The sequence below is a fragment of the Thunnus albacares genome, chromosome 6 (assembly GCF_914725855.1).
Source record: "Thunnus albacares chromosome 6, fThuAlb1.1, whole genome shotgun sequence".
NCBI classification, from domain to species: domain Eukaryota; kingdom Metazoa; phylum Chordata; class Actinopteri; order Scombriformes; family Scombridae; genus Thunnus; species Thunnus albacares.
Window position 1 is genome coordinate 5,128,735 of NC_058111.1, and position 19,407 is coordinate 5,148,141.

At 40.1% G+C, this 19,407-nt stretch overlaps 2 protein-coding genes and 3 non-coding genes across 6 annotated transcripts in view; 1 reads left to right on the forward strand and 4 right to left on the reverse strand.

Annotated features, from left to right (window-relative positions):
• ints4 (integrator complex subunit 4) lies at positions 1–11,455 on the forward strand. The gene is made up of 24 exons (XM_044353044.1): positions 1–149; positions 857–1,051; positions 1,238–1,355; positions 1,659–1,765; positions 1,911–2,025; positions 2,406–2,491; positions 2,617–2,667; positions 2,921–3,009; positions 3,408–3,528; positions 3,777–3,848; positions 3,948–4,122; positions 4,337–4,542; positions 4,740–4,882; positions 5,313–5,428; positions 5,613–5,746; positions 6,848–7,014; positions 7,180–7,273; positions 7,552–7,632; positions 7,751–7,881; positions 7,987–8,046; positions 8,706–8,865; positions 8,988–9,131; positions 10,347–10,467; positions 10,549–11,455. Exons 1-24 carry the CDS (start codon positions 96–98, stop codon positions 10,737–10,739), a joined length of 2,931 nt encoding a protein of 976 aa, XP_044208979.1. The 5' UTR covers positions 1–95; the 3' UTR covers positions 10,740–11,455.
• The window catches only part of aamdc (adipogenesis associated, Mth938 domain containing), a 26,319-nt gene continuing 18,020 nt past the window's right edge, over positions 11,109–19,407 (reverse strand). The window contains exons 1-5 of one of the 2 annotated variants that reach the window (XM_044353051.1): positions 14,558–14,624; positions 12,762–12,909; positions 12,572–12,667; positions 11,311–11,665; positions 11,109–11,239 (exon numbers count right to left, since the gene is read on the reverse strand). In XM_044353051.1, the coding sequence (XP_044208986.1) occupies positions 11,525–11,665; positions 12,572–12,667; positions 12,762–12,893 (369 nt within the window). In that variant the 5' untranslated portion in view covers positions 12,894–12,909; positions 14,558–14,624 and the 3' untranslated portion in view covers positions 11,109–11,239; positions 11,311–11,524. Of the gene's footprint in view, positions 11,240–11,310; positions 11,666–12,571; positions 12,668–12,761; positions 12,910–14,557; positions 14,625–19,407 lie in introns of those variants that run through there. The other variant, XM_044353050.1, reaches the window with a different exon arrangement.
• On the reverse strand, positions 15,474–15,664 carry LOC122984766. The gene has a single exon (XR_006403981.1). It is a non-coding gene; the product is annotated as a U2 spliceosomal RNA (small nuclear RNA).
• On the reverse strand, positions 17,085–17,275 carry LOC122984771. Its single transcript, XR_006403986.1, has one exon. It is a non-coding gene; the product is annotated as a U2 spliceosomal RNA (small nuclear RNA).
• LOC122984767 lies at positions 18,098–18,288 on the reverse strand. Its single transcript, XR_006403982.1, has one exon. It is a non-coding gene; the product is annotated as a U2 spliceosomal RNA (small nuclear RNA).

A 19,407-nucleotide genomic window follows, 5' to 3' on the forward strand; every position in this document is an offset into this window, starting at 1 on the left:
CGCGTTTTGCTTTTGACACCATAGCTACGGACAGCGAAATGGGACAAGTTTGTTTCACTGCTGCTGAATAGGAAGCTAACCATCGTTCCGTTAACATGGCAGCACACCTGAAAAAGCGAGTTTATGAAGAGTTTTCCAAAGTTGTACAGGTGAGCAACACCTTTATCTTAACATAGATCCATAACCCGAGGCGGAAGTTGAAAGTTGTGCTTGAGAGTGAGCTAGCTAGCCTGTTAGCTAATGCTAAGTGGCTAACTGACAAAACAACCCAACAACAGCCGTTTACAGTTACAACTTCACGTCTTTGTTGTTTGTTAACAGTTAGAAATGTGAGTTTGTTGTATGACTAAATTAATCTATCAGAAAAAAATACGTTATTCAATGTTGGCGAACTTTAAGTGGAAGCTAACATATAAAGTGATTAATATAGCTTAAATTAAATGTATTATGAGGCATGTAATGCTTGACAGTCAGTGGTTTCTTGTCACAGTCTGTATTGACAGGTGCATTTCACGTTAGTTGCTAACTCCCAGCATCTTCACCAAATTGTATTCTTACATTTCCATGCTTTCATATCAATATCCAACTTTAAATTTTTAAAATGTGTCTTAAAACAATAGTCAGGTGTCATAACAGCAAAAAATATATAAAATATTGAATATTGATGGATAAACATTCCCATATTTGTAAAATATCCACAGGTGATAAAGCAGTGTTAAATAAATGGGGCATTTAGAGGATTTTATCTGATCAGAAAAGGAGAAATAAGACTCCAGGAGGAGCCACAAGGAAGCTTTTTTTTTTTTTTTTTTTTTTTAGAAATAAGTTGTCAGTTCAAGCTGTTGTATGCTTACAGATTCCCCATGAAGAAGCTCCGGCCAAGAAGCTGCGTCTGTCCAAACCCAGTAAGTCTGCAGCTCTGCACATTGACCTTTGTAAGGCCACCAACTCTACTGATGCCCTGCAGTACCTGCTGCAGTTCGCACGCAAGCCTGTGGAGGTGGAGAGCGTGGAAGGTGTGGTCAGGATCCTTTTGGAGCACTACTACAAGGTAAAGAACTATGGGAAGTGTGAATAATATAATTGAGCTCTTTTAAAATACAAAGATGATCCGTTCAGAGTATCTTTTATCGAAGAACCAGATAAAACCAAACTCTGTCAGCAGCTGTCAGTGACGGTGTCAAACTTAAAAAACCTCTGATCAAGATGATGATGACGATGATGTCCTCTCTCCCAGGAGACAGATAACTCGGTGAGGTTGAAGATCGCCTCTCTGCTGGGTCTGCTGTCCAAAACGCAGGGCTTCAGCCCCGACTGCATCGTAGACGACGCCATCAACACACTCAGCAACGAGAGTAAGACAGATTCTTCTCTTACTCGTATACACACATATTCAGTGTTTGTTAAGACACATTAATAAATTAAAAGGGTTTTAAGGTTTCAGTGACCTCTATAAGGGTCAGCAGAAGATCAGCAGAATCACCTCTGGCAAAGTATTTAAAAAAACACTAAAATTCAGTGATATTTAAAACAATATCAACAGTATAAACTATAGAAATTGAAGTAAAGTTTTTAAAAAATCATCTGACAACCGCCTGTTAACTTTAACGTTAACACTGTGTGTTTGCTGCGTCGTGTTTCTCTTCCTGTCTCTGCAGAATCTCACCAGGTTCTCGCTCAGCTGCTGGAAACTCTGCTGGTCATCGGTACACAGCTTCCTGAGAATCCTACAGTCAGACAGAGGCTGATAGAGGTGGCCTACAAGGTGACAAACGCGCTCACACGTCTGTACATGATGAGTGTTTGTCAAAGTGTTAACCACAGTACAGTTGTACAGTTGCTTTGTGCAGAGACATGACAAAGCATCTAAACTCTTCTGTGTTTCTCTCTTGTTTTTTTTTTTCTCTTAGCATCTGTCTGATACGTATTTCGGGGTGAGGAACAAATGTCTGCAGCTCCTGGGGTGTCTCGGCATGGTGGACACTCCGCTGACCAAAGACAGTGAGGGACAGGGCACGTCGATAGGTGCGTGGCATTGCTTCATATATTTAGTTGGCTGAACTGTGCCTGTCACCCTCCTTACTTATGATATGATGTGTGCATGCACTTAAACTGAATCAAGGCCTTCAAATATTTAAATATGGAGGCTTCAAGAACGTTTTGTTAGTCTTGGGGATTTTTTTTCTTGCTTTTTATATTATTTTATAGGCAAAATTTGATTCTAAATCTTAGCTTAAGTTGAATTTTGCAGGGTTTTGAAATGTCTGCAATTACAGTCAGAAGTAAAATCAAGTCACACATCTTTTGAATCACCTTCTGAAACAAGAAACATGTAGAAACCTCACATTTCTGGCTCAGTTTTGGGCTTTGAGCTGTGTTACCATCAGTCTGTCGTGTTGCTCCAGGAGGAGCGAGGGACGTCCAGAGTATCATCAGCGACTACTTTGGAGATCAGGACCCCAGAGTCCGCACCGCAGCCCTCAAAGCCATGGTAACACACCACCGACACCTGCACTCGACAAAAACTCAACCAGCACCACACTCACGTATTTAGGAATCACACACTAGTCAAGTCTTGTAACTTGACTCATCCTGTTCTCGTTGTTTGTTTCCCAGCTGCAGCTGCATGACAGAGGAATGAAGATTCATCAGATCATTTATGAGCAGGTGACAACACTGTTTAAACACAGCTTCCTCACAGTGGACATATAGACTTACTGCATGTGTTCAGGTCATGTGTTGTAATAATGATGATTACAGCAAAGTGTCTGCCATGAGAAAGTTGTTTTAGTGAGGCAGAGTAATGTTAAAATGTTTTTCTAATTATGTTTACCGTCCTCTGGTGTCGGTAAAACATGACTGACTTTTTTGATATACTTAACAGCTTTGACTATTTGTGTGTGTGTGTGTGTGTTTGCAGGCCTGCAGGTTGCTGGCAGATGATTATGAGCAGGTTCGCTCTGCAGCAGTGCAGATGGTTTGGGTGCTCAGCCAGTCGTACCCAGAAAGGTGAGAAGACCCCGGTATTCAGAGTGACTTATTGTTAAAATTAATAATAATAACTTTGTATTTGTATAGCGCATTTAATTTATTATTTTTTGCAAATTAACAACTAGGAATATAATGAGTGGATACTTAATAACTAAACCAACATTTTTTTCTGTTTCTTCTTATAACTTGTACTAAATTGCAGCACCTGTTCTGTAAAATGTCCTAGAAATTAACTGTTAAATACCTGCAAATTACATCGAAATTTTCCAGGAATTTATTATAAAATTAAAGGAGCTGTAAAATAACGTGTTTCCAAAATAATTCTGACTTTACATCCATTTTAAATTTCTATTTAGACGTTAACCAGCTGATTGGCTGCACCGGTTTGTCTGACTTTGTTCTTTTTGTGCAATCAGCATTGTGCCCATCCCGTCGTCCAATGAGGAGATCCGACTGGTTGATGATGCATTTGGGAAGATCAGTCACATGGTCAGTGACGGCTCCTGGATGGTACGAGTGCAGGCCGCCAAAACACTGGTGAGGGAGCAGGATCACACCAAAACACACACACACACACACACACACACACACACACAGTAACGTTACTGAAACTTATTTCAGTAACATTACTGATGTAGTCAGACATGTAGAAACAAATACAACAGATAAATGAAGCCAGTAATGTTACGTATTGTGTGTCTGAAAAGTTTTCTTTAGATTTAGACACAAACACAACAATCACAGTTTGTCGAACTTGTTGAATCGAATCTTTCTTTGTTCATCAGGGTTCGATGCTGCAGGTCAGTCCTCACTTTCTGGAGCAAACTTTGGATAAGAAGCTGATGTCAGATCTCAGGGTGAGTAACTGCTGTTTGGAGAAAATCTGTGAGCAAAATAATTTATTATAATAATTCTGATCCACTTCCTGCCTCTTCCTCCTCCTCTTCTGTGTTCAGAGGAAGCGCACGGCTCATGAACGTGCCAAGGAGCTCTTTGCCTCTGGGGAGTTCTCCTCTGGCAGGAAGTGGGCCGATGACGCCCCCAAAGAGAAACTGGACACCAACACTGTCAACCTCATCGCCTCAGGGGCCTGCGGCGCCTTCGTTCACGGCCTGGAGGACGAGATGTTCGGTAAAAACATCACTTTTGATTACATTTTTTCACTATTGACATTGTACAAACAAAACGATCTACAGCGTATGATTGTTATAATGTAATGATTTTCATTAATGATAATGAAAATCATCGTTAGTTGCAGCTCTGATTGTATTTCTTTTTCACTTTTAATGCTCGTTAACTCGAGTGCTTTGCTCATTAGTGTTTTCTGTCCTTCTTACTATCTCAGAGGTGCGTATTGCAGCAGTGGAGGCGTTGTGCCAGCTGGCTCGGTCGTCTCCCACCTTCGCCGAAAAGTGTCTCGACTTCTTGGTCGACATGTTCAACGACGAGATCGAGGAAGTGAGGCTGCAGTCCATCCACGTGCTGAGAGAAATCTCTACTCACATAACGCTCAGAGAGGACCAGCTGGACACGGTGCTGGCTGTGTTGGAGGTATAAGCAACAACCTCTATAATCCCTGAAAAATGTTTGTCTATCTCTTTGGTGTCCCCTAATATGCATAATTTGGGAATAAAGTCCAATTTTTCATCCATAATCTCCTGAATAAAATCATGTATCTGGTGCTTTATTGTTAGTTATTAAAGCCTAAAGATATCTTGAACCCTGATGAAGTCACTGTCTGTCTCCAGGACTCGTCTCGTGACATCAGAGAAGCTCTCCATGAATTACTTTGCTACACCAATGTCTCCACTAAAGAGTGCATCCAGCTGACTCTGCTGGAGCTGCTGAAGAACCTCAACAAGTATCCCTCCGACCGCAACTCTGTCTGGAAGTAAGACTCTGTGTGTGTGTGATTGGATTGGATGTTCTCTTCTGAGCAAGAACATTTTGACTGTTCCTTGTTTTGGAGGAAAGTTTAGGGTTAGGATTTGGGTTCCCAAAGAAAGGGAATTGGTGCCTTAAGGACTGCTGCAAGTTTATTATCATCATTTGTTCATGTAGTGTCTGTCAGAGCAAGTTTGAGTTTGTTCTGAGTAACAAAACAAACTCAGTACCACTTTTGGATGAAGACTTTGAAAGGCCAATTTTGGATGATTTGCATGTATTAGCTTTAGTTGAAGGATTACATGCTCATATTTGTCTGAAAAAATTCAAAACCATGTATACTAATGGCTCTACATAAGCTAAATTCAAGATGTTATTCAGATAAAAACTTTCCATTCATGACTTGATGGATAATTGTATTTTTTATTGTCCTTCAGGTGTCTGAAGTTCTTGGGTTCCCGCCATCCAACGCTGGTGTTGCCGCTAGTTCCTGAACTACTCAGCACACACCCGTATTTCGACACACCAGAGCCTGACATGGACGATCCAGCCTGTATCCTTCTCACACCTTGAAAATCTCAACACACACACATATAAAGTGAAAGTCTCGTTACAGAAACTGTTTGTTCACTAAAATCATCCGTTATGATCTACGACCGACCGACTGACTACAGCGAGAGTTTGTTATCTGCTGCTCTGGATGTGTTTCCTTTCTTAACTCTGGTTGTTGATCTCAGACATCGCAGTGCTGGTGTTGGTGTTCAACGCTGCCAAGTCATGTCCCACCATGCCGGCGCTGTTCTCCGACCACACCTTCAGACATTACGCCTACCTGAGGGACAGTCTGTCGCACCTCGTACCACCGCTAAGAGTGAGAACTGAAACACTGTAGTATTCACAATAAGCTCATCAGTCATAGTACTGCATCCTCCATGACACAAAGGTCTTATTGGCTGTTGACTTAATGTCTTCAAATGGTCCAGACTAACATTTGGTATATACAACCATCAAGCACTTTATTAGGAACACCTGAACAATCTAATGCAATACAACAGCTCTGCCATAAATTCTATTATTATGAAGCTTATACACATTTAGTTTACTGGAGTGCATTATATTAAAAATGAAAATCATGTATGTTAATGAGGTGGACAAAATATTAGGACTCATGTAGACTCTTGGTCTTGTTTTATATTCTTTCTTCAGCACAAATGTTCCAGTGAGTTAAACATTGATCTTTGATCCAGTTCTGAACCAGGACTGCAACTCCTGATTATTTTCTTGATTAATTGATTATTTGTTTGGTATAGAAAATGTCATAAAATAGTGAAAAATACCAATTACACTTTTCTATAACCTAAGGTGATTTCTTCAAATTACATGTTTTGTCCAACCAACAGTCCAAAACCCAAAGATTTTTTTTTTTCTTGAAAAATGAGAAAAGATTAGTAGATAATCAAATAATATCAGGGTGTTTTTTCTATCAATCGAGTGAATTTATAAATAATTTCAGCTCTTCTCAATCCTAAACTTGATGAGGACTGTCAGGCTTTGTCTTGATGACCATGTTGGACACTTTTAGGGCTTTTTCAAACATATTGATTGAAAAGTCACAAAATTGTTAAAACACTAATACCATTAAGTGAAATCTAACTAGCAACAACCAGTCTGAATGATGATGTACACAAGTTGTAGCCGTTTCAGTCAGAGATGTTTAGTCCTGCAGTGCAGATTCCTCTCCAGTAGCTCCCGGGTCTTTAGAAAGTCCATTTTTGGGGCTCAGGAGTGAAAACTGGAACCAGGTGAAAAGGTTTCTTGTTTATTGGAACTGGTTCATGCAGATAAAAAGGGTCGCTGATGTTGACACTGAAGTTGGACTCACATATTTCATGTTATCAGACTGACGCTCCTGTACACAACATTTACACACAGTCTACAGTACGCTCACTGTCCGTCTCTCCTGTCTGTTTAGTTGCCGGGCAGGAAGCTGGTGTACTGTTTGGACTCGGCGGACTCTGGTTGTGGTTCAGGTTCTGTGGAATCAGCTCAGCTCTTCCTTCAACAGAGTCTGAACAGAATCAGCACCATCCAGAACCTGGAAGCACCCGGAGGCCAGGACCTGCTCAACTTCACCATACGGTACGCATATTCACACACACACATGCCATACGACAGCTCAAACTCGTAAATTTCATTCGTACCTCAGAGAAAACGAGAAAGATAATGAATGTCAGAAACGTTCTTAAATCGCTCGTTGTGTGCCTCGTTTGTGAAAGTTTTCCCTTCCTGTCTGTGTTGTATCAGAGACCTGCAGCGGCTGGGCGAGCTGCAGACCGAGCTGGCTGGAGCTGCTGACTTCTGCGCTACGTACCTGCGCTGCCAGCTGCTGCTCATGAAGGTAGATTGTGTGTGTGTGTGTGTGTGTGTGTGTGTGTGTGTGTGTGTGTATGATTGTGTCTATTGGGTTGTGACCCAGAGCTTCTTGTAATCCGTAACTGCTGGATGTGGAAATAAGCAACTGTTTGCTCACAAGTTAACATATCAACTTAAAAGCTGATCATATGTCAGTGTTTTGTTCACGGCTTGTTTCTGATGAAGACTAGTGGATAAAACATCAGTTAAAGCAGGTTTAAGGAAGCAGAATGGTGATTTTAAATCAGGGATGTATTTCCTCAGGCTCTGCAGGAGAAGCTGTGGAACATGGCCGTCCCTCTCTGCCTCAAACAGAACGTCATGGCCACTGCAGCTGCTCAACAGGTCAACACACACACACACACACACACACACACACACACACACACACGACCGTATTACCACACCTGTTAAATCATTGAAGGTGACTTTTGTCGGTTTAAATGTGTGATGATGTTTATAGATCCTGGAGGAAACATACAAGCTGGAGTTTATGTACAGCGGTTTGCAAAACAGACAGGTGGCCACGATACATCACGTTCGCCTCCAGGCCAAAGCTCTGCAGCTCATCCTGACTGCTCGCACCAGGCAGGGGTCAGTACACACACATTCACCTTCACATGTCATGTATGTAAATATGTCAGCACCCCAAAAATACATGTATGCACACACCAGCCTAACTGTTATCTTTCTCTTCAGGCTGGACCCTCTCATCAGCAGCTGTGAGAAGTTTTTGCAGGACGTTGAGTCTTTTCAGAGGTAACATCATTATTTTTTTAACCCTCCCCATGGCTTTTAACACTATTATTAACCATAACATGTCTTATCTGGTCTATCCTGGCACATTGTGGAGCTCTGAGAGTCCTTTAGATACAGAGAGTTGCAAAACTAAAGCAGGACAGCTATTAGAGTTCCCTAAAATAATCTCCCGAAACTTCATTTTCCACAACTGAATCCTTCCTCCCTCTGTGTCTGTCCTTTTACCTTCCTTCATCTCTGATAAAGTTCATTCTCTACAGAGATGCAACGATTAATTGATAGTTGATTGACATAAAATTAATCTGCAAGTATTTTAAAAATTGAATAATTGTTTGTCTTTTTTTTTTTAAATAAAAGTGTCAAACATTTGCTGGTTCCAGCCTCTCAAATGTGAGGATTTACTGCTTTTCTTTGCTACACATTATAGTAAACTGAATATCTTTTATTGAATTTTAATTGAAGAACACAAATCATTAAATTGAGAGCGTGAACTACTTTTTGTTTCTCTGTGGCCCCTCCCAGGCTCCACAGCATTCACTTCCTCTGTTTGCTGATTTAACATCTGTGCCTGGTTTTATTATTCCATATAGATTTCCAGGTTAAGAGTCTCTGAATGGTCTCTGCTAACTTTTTCTTTATCCCTTTTCTGCAACACTCAGGCTGTTTCTGACAGAGCTGCCTCACCTCCAGGACTGTTTTGTGGAAAAGCTGTTGGAGCTGATGCCCCGGCTGTCGTCCTGTAAACCCGCAGAGCTGGTTAAGATCCTCCAGACAACGCTAAGACAGAGTGGCCTGCTGCAGCTCAGACTGCCTGAACAGGTAGAATAAACAGTCAGTGTGACCTCTGGACCCAACGTAAACTTCCTGTACAGTCCGTCAAGCTCTGACGCAGTATGTATGTGCAAATACACCATTAAATGAGTGTGATTTATGGTTGACAGATCCATCGGGCAACAGCCAACATCATAGAGCCGACAGGGGAGTCAGACAACCCGCTCAAGTTCACAACTGGCCTGGTGGTGGCGCTAGACATCGATGCAACGCTAGAACACGTCCAGGACCCCCAGAACACCGTGAAAGTACAGGTCAGTTTGACGCACAACTACTGAAATAAACTCAGTTCATTTGTAGCCAATTTTATTTATATAGCGCCAAATCACAACAAAAGTAATCTCAGAGCACTTTAGAGCAGGTCTAGACTGTACGCTTTAATTTCATTACTGCTGATTTAGTTAAGAAAGTGATTTTGAAATATGGCTGCATTTCTTAAACAAGTTTGTATTCATGCCAGAAAAAGAAGAAGGGTCAGATCAGTTTGGAAAGAGGTTCAACTTAAGAAAAACACATTTAAAATATATCCAAAAATGTATTTAAAAGTTAATCAAAAGCAGATTAAAGAGTCTGCACTTGCATTTATTTTATTGCCAAAATCTTTCAACCTTCAAAACTGTTTGAGTTTCTTCCTTTTTGCTTTTTTCAAAGAACACGTGGTAAAGATTTGTTTTAACATCAGTGATTCTTCAACCTGAACTCGCTGCTCCTTCTTTGCTATAAAAAGGTCTCTGCTTTAGGAGTACATGGCCTGCAGTTAAAAACATCTTTTCAACCCAGTCTACTAATAACCTCCATCAGTTTGATTTACCAGCAAGTCCACCAGTGAATGCAGAGTAGTTATGATTTGCAGTTACATAAAGTAATTATATAATTGAACCTTAAATTACAAGGACTTTTCAAATCATTTTCTTAATTAGAAATGTGTTTGAAATTCTTTAACCTCAGCTCAGGGCAGTTGGTGGTGAGGCAGTCAACAGAGTAAACTATTATAAAGTCACAGATTTCAATTCTTGCAACAGACACATTAACAGCCATCTGTCCTTTAAAATATAGGTTCAGGTTTTTTCAAGTCTGTTTCAATACAATACTGATGAACGAGCATTTATGTGGAAGTGGAAATGGGTCTTGGTTGCTACTGTTAGCTACAGTTCCTACTCTCCATACTGACCCTGAACCAGACTAAACTGTAAGAGATGAGGGACAAAATCCACCGTCCTCGATCCAAAGTCTAGAACGAGGGCTGTGTATTGTGTCCCTCTTCTCTCAGTTCTCAGTTTTAGTATCATTCACAAAGAATATCTGCAGGGTCAATGTGGAGAGTAGGAACTGTTACAGAGACAAAGAACCATTTCCTCATCCATATTGTATTAAGACAGACGTGAAAAAACCTGAACCTGTCCTTTAAGTAAAAACCCTGAACTGCTGGCTCATTCACTCTGGATATTAATGCTCTTCTGTCTCTGCAGGTTCTGTATCCAGACGGCCAGAGTCATGTGATCCATCCTAAACCTGGAGACTTCAGAAAGCCCGGTCCTCATAGACACAGACTCATCACACAGGTCTACCTCTCACACACCGCATGGACAGGTCAGTATAAAACACACACGTCTGATGTTTCTTTTAGAAGTGTGTGTTTCTAACCCCTCGTTCTCTTTCTCTCTCTCTCAGAGCCGTCTCAGATTGAAGTGCGTCTCCTGCTGGCCTACAGCTCCTCCTCGACCTCCCTCTCCTCCCCTTCCAAGCTGGGGTGGAGCGACAGCATCGACAGCCTCCCGCCGCCCGAGGCTTCTGTAGAGGGAACTATTCCGTTTAGCAAACCCGTCAAAGTCTACATCATGCCGAAACCTGCCCGACGCTAACGATACAGAGGAGACGGACGAACCTTTAACTCTTTTCAGTTTTTGTGTTACGTTCATTAGTGTTAGCCTCGTCAGTGCAAACTTCCATTAACAATAATTGACCTGAATTCAAAAACAGCCATTTTTTAACATTTGGCCATGCATGTCATGTATAAGTGGAAGGAAGCACAAGAGTATTTTTCATTCATGAGGAATATTTTTTGTACTCAACAATTGTTTCTTATAAAAACATTTTTCTCTTGATAACAAACCTACATGACAAGATGAATCATTTTCTAACTTTATTTTGTCTTTCAAACAAGCAGAAATACATTTTCACATCCATTAAAAAAATATTGTAGTGTGAATTAACTTTAAACAACAACACCACAATGTGATCAGTGTCTTTATTTACCTGGTAATTGAAAAGTCATTATTGTACTTTGAAGGAAGAAGAAGAAATTGGCCTCTAAATTCAAATGTATTGCATCTTCAAATGGATCTAAAAGTAGCCTTTGAAAACATATCACTAAGTGAATTCCTCCCTGTTTAGATGACGGTAAAAGTAAATTTGAGTTTACTAATTTATAAACTTTTATAGCATTCTGCCTTTATAAAGTTCTCCTCTAAAGCACAGCCAGCTGAAATGAGGTGAAGATTAGTATTTAAGATGTTTTAATCTTACCCTGAATCAGCGGTTGTAGTCATGCTAAAGAGCTAGAAGAGCTAGCCAGCGATTCATGTGCCAAAAACAGTCTCTTTGGGCAACAAAAGGTTGTCACGTATCTGGTGCAGCAAAGGTAAGGTCAACAGGTGGAGTGGAAGACCCCGCCCACCTTGACGCCCTGGCCAGCCAGTTTGTTGTATTCAGCGACGGCCTTTTCCGTCTGCAGGACTCGGACATCGACGCCTTTCTGCTTCACAAAGTCCACAGTGGTGGAGGGAACCTGAGAGAAGAGACGGCAGCACAAACAGGCTCAGTCCGTGTCCAGCTACAACGCCCTCGCCCTCAACATATACACTCAACCTCCATTTTCATGTCATTTTCACGGGCAATAAATCGCTCAAACTGCACTGGTACTGACTAATCTGACTCTGCTGCCCATAAATGGAAGTACTGGTTCCCAGAGAATGGAAGCAACATGCAAATTTTATTTAAAACTGGCTACTCCTTCACTGATTTTGGTCCTTACACTCTTTTATGGCAGGTTTAGACAAACAATTTCATTGTACCCATATACAGACACATCAACAAAATCTGCCATCTCTAATATAATACCTGAGTATCAATCACATCTATTAGTTCCCAAGTCTATTGTGATGTCGAAGTAGGACACATCAGTATAAATTCTCAGTGCATAATTGAAATTGAGGTTGAATTCATAAACCGATGGATTCCTTTTAAAAAGGTGGAGATTTTCTGTATTTTTCTTATCAACAAATCTCATGTTTGTACAACATAACACATTGTTCATTAACACAACAAGCTAATGAAGTTGTTCACATGCTCAGTGGTGTCTGCCTTAAACAGAACTACTCTCCTGTTCAGACAGACTGAAAACATGATCGCTGTTATTTGTCTTTGGAGCCATTTCTAAACAAACATGACCAAAATAATGAAGGTACATGTCGCCCAGTGCAGCAGTGTGGCTCAATTATGTGTTTTTAATCGTTTCTGGACAACAACAGGAGGTCTACAGCACAGAGGAATAAGATATATCAGGCTTTGGATACACACACAATATAGTAGATCGGTTCATTGTCAGTTTGGATCCAAACATGAGATTTGCTAACAATAAGAAAAATATAGAAAAAACTCTGAATAAATTGGACTGTTTGTAGGTCTGTTTTACCTGCAGAGCTTCACTCATGCCTCTGCCGATGACCAGCATGTCTACTCCCTTCTTCAGCACCTCCTCCAGATCAGCAGGTTGTACTCCTGGGTAATGCTGCAATGAGAAAAGTGTAATAATGTGTGAACACTGCTAGAGAGAAAACCCCAGCGTGTTCTGCTAGGTCAAGTTTTATAACTGTGTGTCTCACATCAGTCCCAGTCTCCCTCCAGTCCCAAGTCCGGCTGCCTCCAGGCCAGACCTTACAGTCCTTGTAGCTGGAGGAGCATCCCTTCACCTTCATGTGGCCCCAGGAGAGAGAAGCGATCTCTGGAGAGGACATGGTGATGTGACGCTACCTGTTGACACAGAGGTAGACGATGGCGTCACACAGAGAGTACAAAGAAGTCACTAAATACTGTTACAAGGTTCCGACAAATCCTTTCACAGGCCCCTCCACACTGTATGTCACACTCAGTGAGATGGGTTTAATAAAATCTTGTGTCAGGCTGTATGATATAAATTTTGAGGCAGTCAGATTGTGCAATAAATTCCTGGTGAATTGTAGCACTATGATGTAAAAAGAAAAACACTTGCAAGCAGAAACACATCAGTTCATTTCATCCATTCATCTAAAAAATAAACCTGCAACTGTTTTACAATGTTATACTTTCTGTTAACGTAGGTCATAGCAGAACTAGACTTCTTCACAAATAAATTATTGGCCATTTAAGTATCAGATTTTTAAAATTTAGAACCAAAATTCTGCCTATGAGCTCTCCATCCTTCACTCTGTATGATGTGTGTTGATGTGGCACCAAACTAAGGTCATCAAATCTTGACAGTATCAACATCTCAGTCCAGTTGTTATGTGATACAATTGTTCCAATGGCATTTAATTTCAGGATACAGTTTAGTAGTGGTTTGTAGTGGTTGTTTTGCACAAGCACATCATAGAGACGCTGGTCTCATTAATGTCAAATAGCTCGATATACAGTACTGTGCAAAAGGCACTTTAGATGTTTAGATTTTTATCCATCATGCAACACCATCAGGGAGACATCTGATTGATCCCAAATTTATTCTGCAGCATGACAACAACTCCAAACATCCAGCCAGAGTCATAAAGAACTATCTTCAACACCAAGAACTACAAGGAGTCCTGCAACAGATGGTTTGGCCCCCACAGAGCCCTGATCTCAACATCATGGAGTCAGTCTGGGATCACATAAAGAGACAGAATCAGCTGAGATGTCTAAATTCACAGAACTGTGGCAACTTCTGCAAGATGCAAGAACAACTGACCTGCCAAGTACCTGAAAAACTGTGAGCAGGTGAACCAAAGAGAACTGCTGCTGTTTTAAAGGCAAAGCTGCTCGCAAATATTGATTTACTTTAGGTTTCTGCTGTTTACTGAACTAAATAAAAAACTATTCATGGCATTATCACAGGAATGTGTTACAGCTACATAAATTACTTTATATACATGTAAGCCTGTCATCCCTGTAAAACTTTGAAACTTTTTCTACTTCAAAGCTTGTAAATTTAAATGTGTCAATGTTCTTATTTGCCATAAAATCAAAAGGCGAAACTGTATTCAATTTCCACAAAGCTCCCCACAACACCAGCAGCAGTTCTACCTAATAAACTGTTGTTTATAACTTGGAAGTGCCAGAAGTGTTTTAAAACACACACATTTACTGATTGTGTGCTGAAGCAGCAGATGTGTGTAAATCAGCTGATAGCAGTCAGCTCCCACTGCCAGTTCTGCTGTTCAGAGCCAACACTGGCTGACAGGGCTATTTTTGTACTGGCCACAGGTTCACAGGCTCACTCTACCCACCGAAACCAGTAACACACTGTATATACAGAACTGTAGCTGCATTCATGCAAACCTCTACAGGCTGAAAACGATTAGAAAAGCAGCTGCAGTGTTGTTGACTATAGTTCAGAAGCATAAACAGGAAGGCATGAGGAAAAGGCGGCAGTGCTGCTGCTGCTGCTTACCCTTTCTCGATGTCAACAGAGACTGAACACACCTCCTCACGCTTCCAACGCAGTTATGATGAAACCACGCCCACTGCCGTATGACGGAAGCCTCGAAGGCTGCGTCCCCGTGAAACTGCGCTCACGAACTAACGCATAGTATCATATTCACGTTTCTTACAGGAACAACGTACAAAAACAAACTCAGAAGTTATTACCATCACATAAGGATACAATAGAGTAGAAAATCTTTATAGTCTATAAAAATGTCAGTTTTTAACGCACAGCTGGTTTTCAGTCAGTCAGGCTGCAGAAACACAGCGCAGCTCTGGTTGATGAAGCATCCCGCACTATGTTTGGTTTGGAAGAAGTCTGCATCTCTAAAATGTTGCGGTTTTGGTAGCAGCAGAATCAGAATCCTACAAAATACAAAACATGCAAAATGTTTTAAGAAAACATAGCGAAATAGTGATGGTTATGTGAGGAAAAATAAGTCAGTGACCATAACATTGGAATGACTTGAAAATAAATTTCATAAAGAACCTGGCGTAATGCTTTAGGATTTTGTGACAACAGATCAATAAACAGTAATCACTGAACTTGGACAAGTGAACCATCAATGAATTGCATGTATCATATTTAAATGTTAATGAATGAAAGACTGAAGCTCTGGGCAAACCAAAAGCATATTAACATCATTGAACAGTGTATACTCAGCCAATATTATAGTTAAGGTTATATTATGATTTTTTTTTTAAAAATTGGATTGGATTAATAGTATTATTTTTATTGTTCTTCCTCTCTTTTATCTGTAGAGTGTTGACAATTTTATGTATCATTGTTACGTACGTGAAAAAAAGTATTTATAGCCATACTAATTGGCGATATGCGTTATTCATTTTCAGGCATATTATATATTTTTATTTTCACATTATTAGGGGGGTGCACCGTTCCTGGAAGTACTGCAATACCAGGTCGATGCGCGGAGTGGACGGAGCAAGCCCCTATTCCATCTCCCTGTTCCAAAAATCAATTTAATATATGGTCCCCGGATAGGGGACGTATCAGATATTAAACTGATAAGAACAGATACTACACTTGATCTTAGCCAAAAGGCCGAGAAGCGATGCTGTGTAAACGTCGGAGAAAGGACGGAGTTCTCCTCACAGTCCCCCTCACTGACGGGTCTAAACCTGCAGCAACAGTCTATAGTGACTGTAGACGGTTACGCGTTCTGATTGGTCCCAATCATTGAGTGTCACGTGACTGACTGTAGACAATTGAGCCTTCTGATTGGCCGAGAGTCCACACTCATGTCGATATGCACATTTTGAATTTAGCGTAAATGTAAAATGTACAGTATTTTTGGTAGGGTCATCACATGACCATCACTCATTAATAAATAGACAATTAACTGGTCAGTTTTTCAGAAGGCAGTATTTTTAAGGTTTTACACCATTCTTTCTTTTGTTTTTCCCTGTTGTCAAAAAACACCCACTAGTACAAAATACTATGTTCTATATTATCCAAGAACATAACTATAGTGATTTCTCTCAGTGTTTTTTTTTGCCTCCAATGTTATCTATAAAGCAGCGCTGCTTTATATATAAAAAACATGGTATAGGGGTATAGAGCGTAAACATGACATGCAAACTCTTGGAGTTTTGCTATAAACAAAAACTCTTAAACTTAGCCAAAGGGAAGAACTCATTTATTATTCAAGTCAAATTTTATTTATATAGCGCTAAATCACAACAGAAGTCATCTCAGGGCACTTTTCACACAGAGCAGGTCTAAACTTACTCTTTAATTCACAGAGACCCAACATTCCCTCATGAACAAACACTTGGCGACAGCAGCAAGGACAAAAAGCAAAGCTGAAAAGTGGATAAAATTTCAGATGCATATTTAACAGTCAGTGTTGTAAGACCAGGAGTTATGAGAACTCAATAGTTCTCTTCATCTCCATCTGAGGAGTTATAATGAGGGTTTAGCGGTTGTCAGCCTGCTCTGACACTTCCTCCTCTTCGTCATTGTGTGCTTAAACTGCATCAATGACCTGTTGTACACCAAAGTTCATTGTTATATTAGTAATTAATATATAAATATAGTAACGTTGTTGTGGTGTGGTGAAGCTCTTTAGTGGGGGCACACCCACTATTACAGTGTAATACGGTATAATATAGAACAGTATTATACCACAGCATATTAACATATTTGAACAGTGTATACTCAGCCAATAATATTATAGTTAAGAATATATTCTATTTCTTAAAACATTCGAGTTAGTCTTGTTTAGTTATTGTAAATAATTTAGACTTTAACTGTATTTGTTTCTTTTACTTACCTCATTGTTTTGTGTGGCTGCTGAATTATATACTTTTGGATTAATACAGTATTTTTCTATCTTCTATCTTTTAATTATAGTGTGTGAATCTTATTTATCATCGCAACGTACGTGGAAAACTCCGTATGTCTAGCTACACTAAGTAGCGATATGCTTTACTCATATTAAGCATGTTTTATATTTTTATTTTCACAATATTAGGGGGGGTGCACCGTTCCTGGAAGTACTGCAATACCAGGTCGATGCGCGGAGTGGACGGAGCAAGCCCCTATTCCATCTCCCTGTTCCAAAAATCAATTTAATATATGGTCCCCGGGTAGGGGACGTATCAGATATTAAACTGATAAGAACAGATACTACACTTGATCTTAGCCAAAAGGCCGAGAAGCGATGCTGTGTAAACGTCGGAGAAAGGAGGGAGTTCTCCTCACAGTCCCCCACACTGATGGGTCTAAACCTGCAGCAACAGTCTACAGTGACTGTAGACGGTTACGCGTTCTGATTGGTCCCAATCATTGAGCTCCGGGTGTCACGTGACTGACTGTAGACAATTGAGCCTTCTGATTGGCCGAGAGTCCACACTCATGTCTATATGCACATTTTGGATTCAGCGTAAATGTAAAATGTACAGTATGTTTGGTAAGATCATCACATGATCATCACTCATTAATAAATAGACAATTAACTCTTGGTCAATTTTCAGAGCTCAGTATTTTTAAGGTTTTACACCATACTTAGCCAAAGGGAAGAACTCATTTATTATTCAAGTCAATTTTATTTATATAGCGCCAAATCACACCAGAAATGATCTCAGGGCACTTTTCACACAGAGCAGGTCTAAACCAAACTCTTAAATATAATATAGTACAGTATTATAGCATATCAACATCTTTTAACAGTGTACACTCAGCTAATACTATAGTTAAGGTTATATTCAATTCGAGTTAATCTTGTTTAGTTATTGTACATAATTTAGACTTTAATTGTATTTGTTTCTTTTACTTACCTCATTGTTTTTGTGTGGCTGCTGTAACAATTTAATTTCCCTTTTGGATTAATACAGTACTTTTCTATCCTATCTTTTATTTGTAGTGTGTTGACAATCTCAGCATTGTAACGTACGTGATAAACTCAGTATATCTATCTACAGTGGTTGGCAATATGTTTCACTCATATTGTTAGGCGTATTATATATCTTTATTTTCACAATATTAGGGGGGTGCACCGTTCCTGGAAGTACTGCAATACCAGGTCGATGCGCGGAGTGGACGGAGCAAGCCCCTATTCCATCTCCCTGTTCCAAAAATCAATTTAATATATGGTCCCCGGATAGGGGACGTATCAGATATTAAACTGATAAGAACAGATACTACACTTGATCTTAGCCAAAAGGCCGAGAAGCGATACTGTGATCACGTCGGAGAAAGGAGGGAGTTCTCCTCACAGTCCCCCTCACTGACGGGTCTAAACCTGCAGCAACAGTCCAACAGCAGCGGGTGAAATAACAGATAAAAGACGCTGAACAATAGTCGGAGTAAAAGCAAATTCGCTATAAAGTCGCTATAAATACAGTTTATTAAATCAAACGTAATGTCTCCTCCGCGCTTCACGGCCACGTGGTGCGTTCTCGTCCAATAGGAATGTAAAGCAGTAGAGGCGCTGCTTTACAACGTAACGCTGCCATGGAAACGAGCCGCTTCTATTATTCACTGATGTTCATGTTCACACATTAAAAACTAATCAATTACTGAGTCTTCTGCGCCTAAAAAGCTCTTTTTTAAAATGGCTGTGTCCATTTTGAACAACAAACGGAGCTCCGACGCTCTCTAGTGGACGGAAGACCGAACTGCACTTAATTTGTACACAAACACAAAAACACCCCTAAAACCAATATAATGTCTTTGTTAAACATGTTAAACGTGCATTCATCACTTACTGCACAAACCTGCTTCCAAAAGAAAGTACATGTATTTGTTAGTGATAAAAAACAATAGACTAAAACATTTCATAATGGGTACTTTTACTTATGATACTTACATGATATGATAAGTACATTTTGCTACTAATACTTCTGTACTTTGAATTCAGGACTTTGACATGTAATGGAGTATTGTTAGATGGCAGTATTTCTACTTCAGTAAACAATCTTAATACTTCTTCCACCACTGGATAAGATATGATAACCTTTATTAATCCGCAGGAGGAAATTCAGCTGTTAGAGCAGCAGCAGAATCAGATTACAAAGAAAAGTAACATCAGAGTAGAAAATAGAGGAGGAAAATATAATAATAAAAAAAAGAATAAAAAAAGAATAAGATGCCATTATGGGTATGTACATGAGCAGAGCATAACAATATAACTGTACAACCTGAATTTCAGTGCAAGTGTCACTGAAGTGTAAAGACAATGAACTGATGAAAAACAACTGAGCGGAAAGGAAACTGTACAACAGTGGTAGGCAAACAAGCGGCCCTATATCACCCTACTAATGAGTCTTAGTACAACCCAGAGGGATTGTGTCAGC

Excerpts from the sequence above, each read along its gene's own strand:
- ints4 (XM_044353044.1), top strand. The coding sequence starts at position 96 with ATGGCAGCACACCTGAAAAAGCGAGTTTATGAAGAGTTTTCCAAAGTT. Across the intron at positions 3,010-3,407 it reads AGCCAGTCGTACCCAGAAAG|CATTGTGCCCATCCCGTCGT; the intron begins GTGAGAAGACCC and ends TTGTGCAATCAG. Across the intron at positions 7,015-7,179 it reads CTGCTCAACTTCACCATACG|AGACCTGCAGCGGCTGGGCG; the intron begins GTACGCATATTC and ends GTGTTGTATCAG.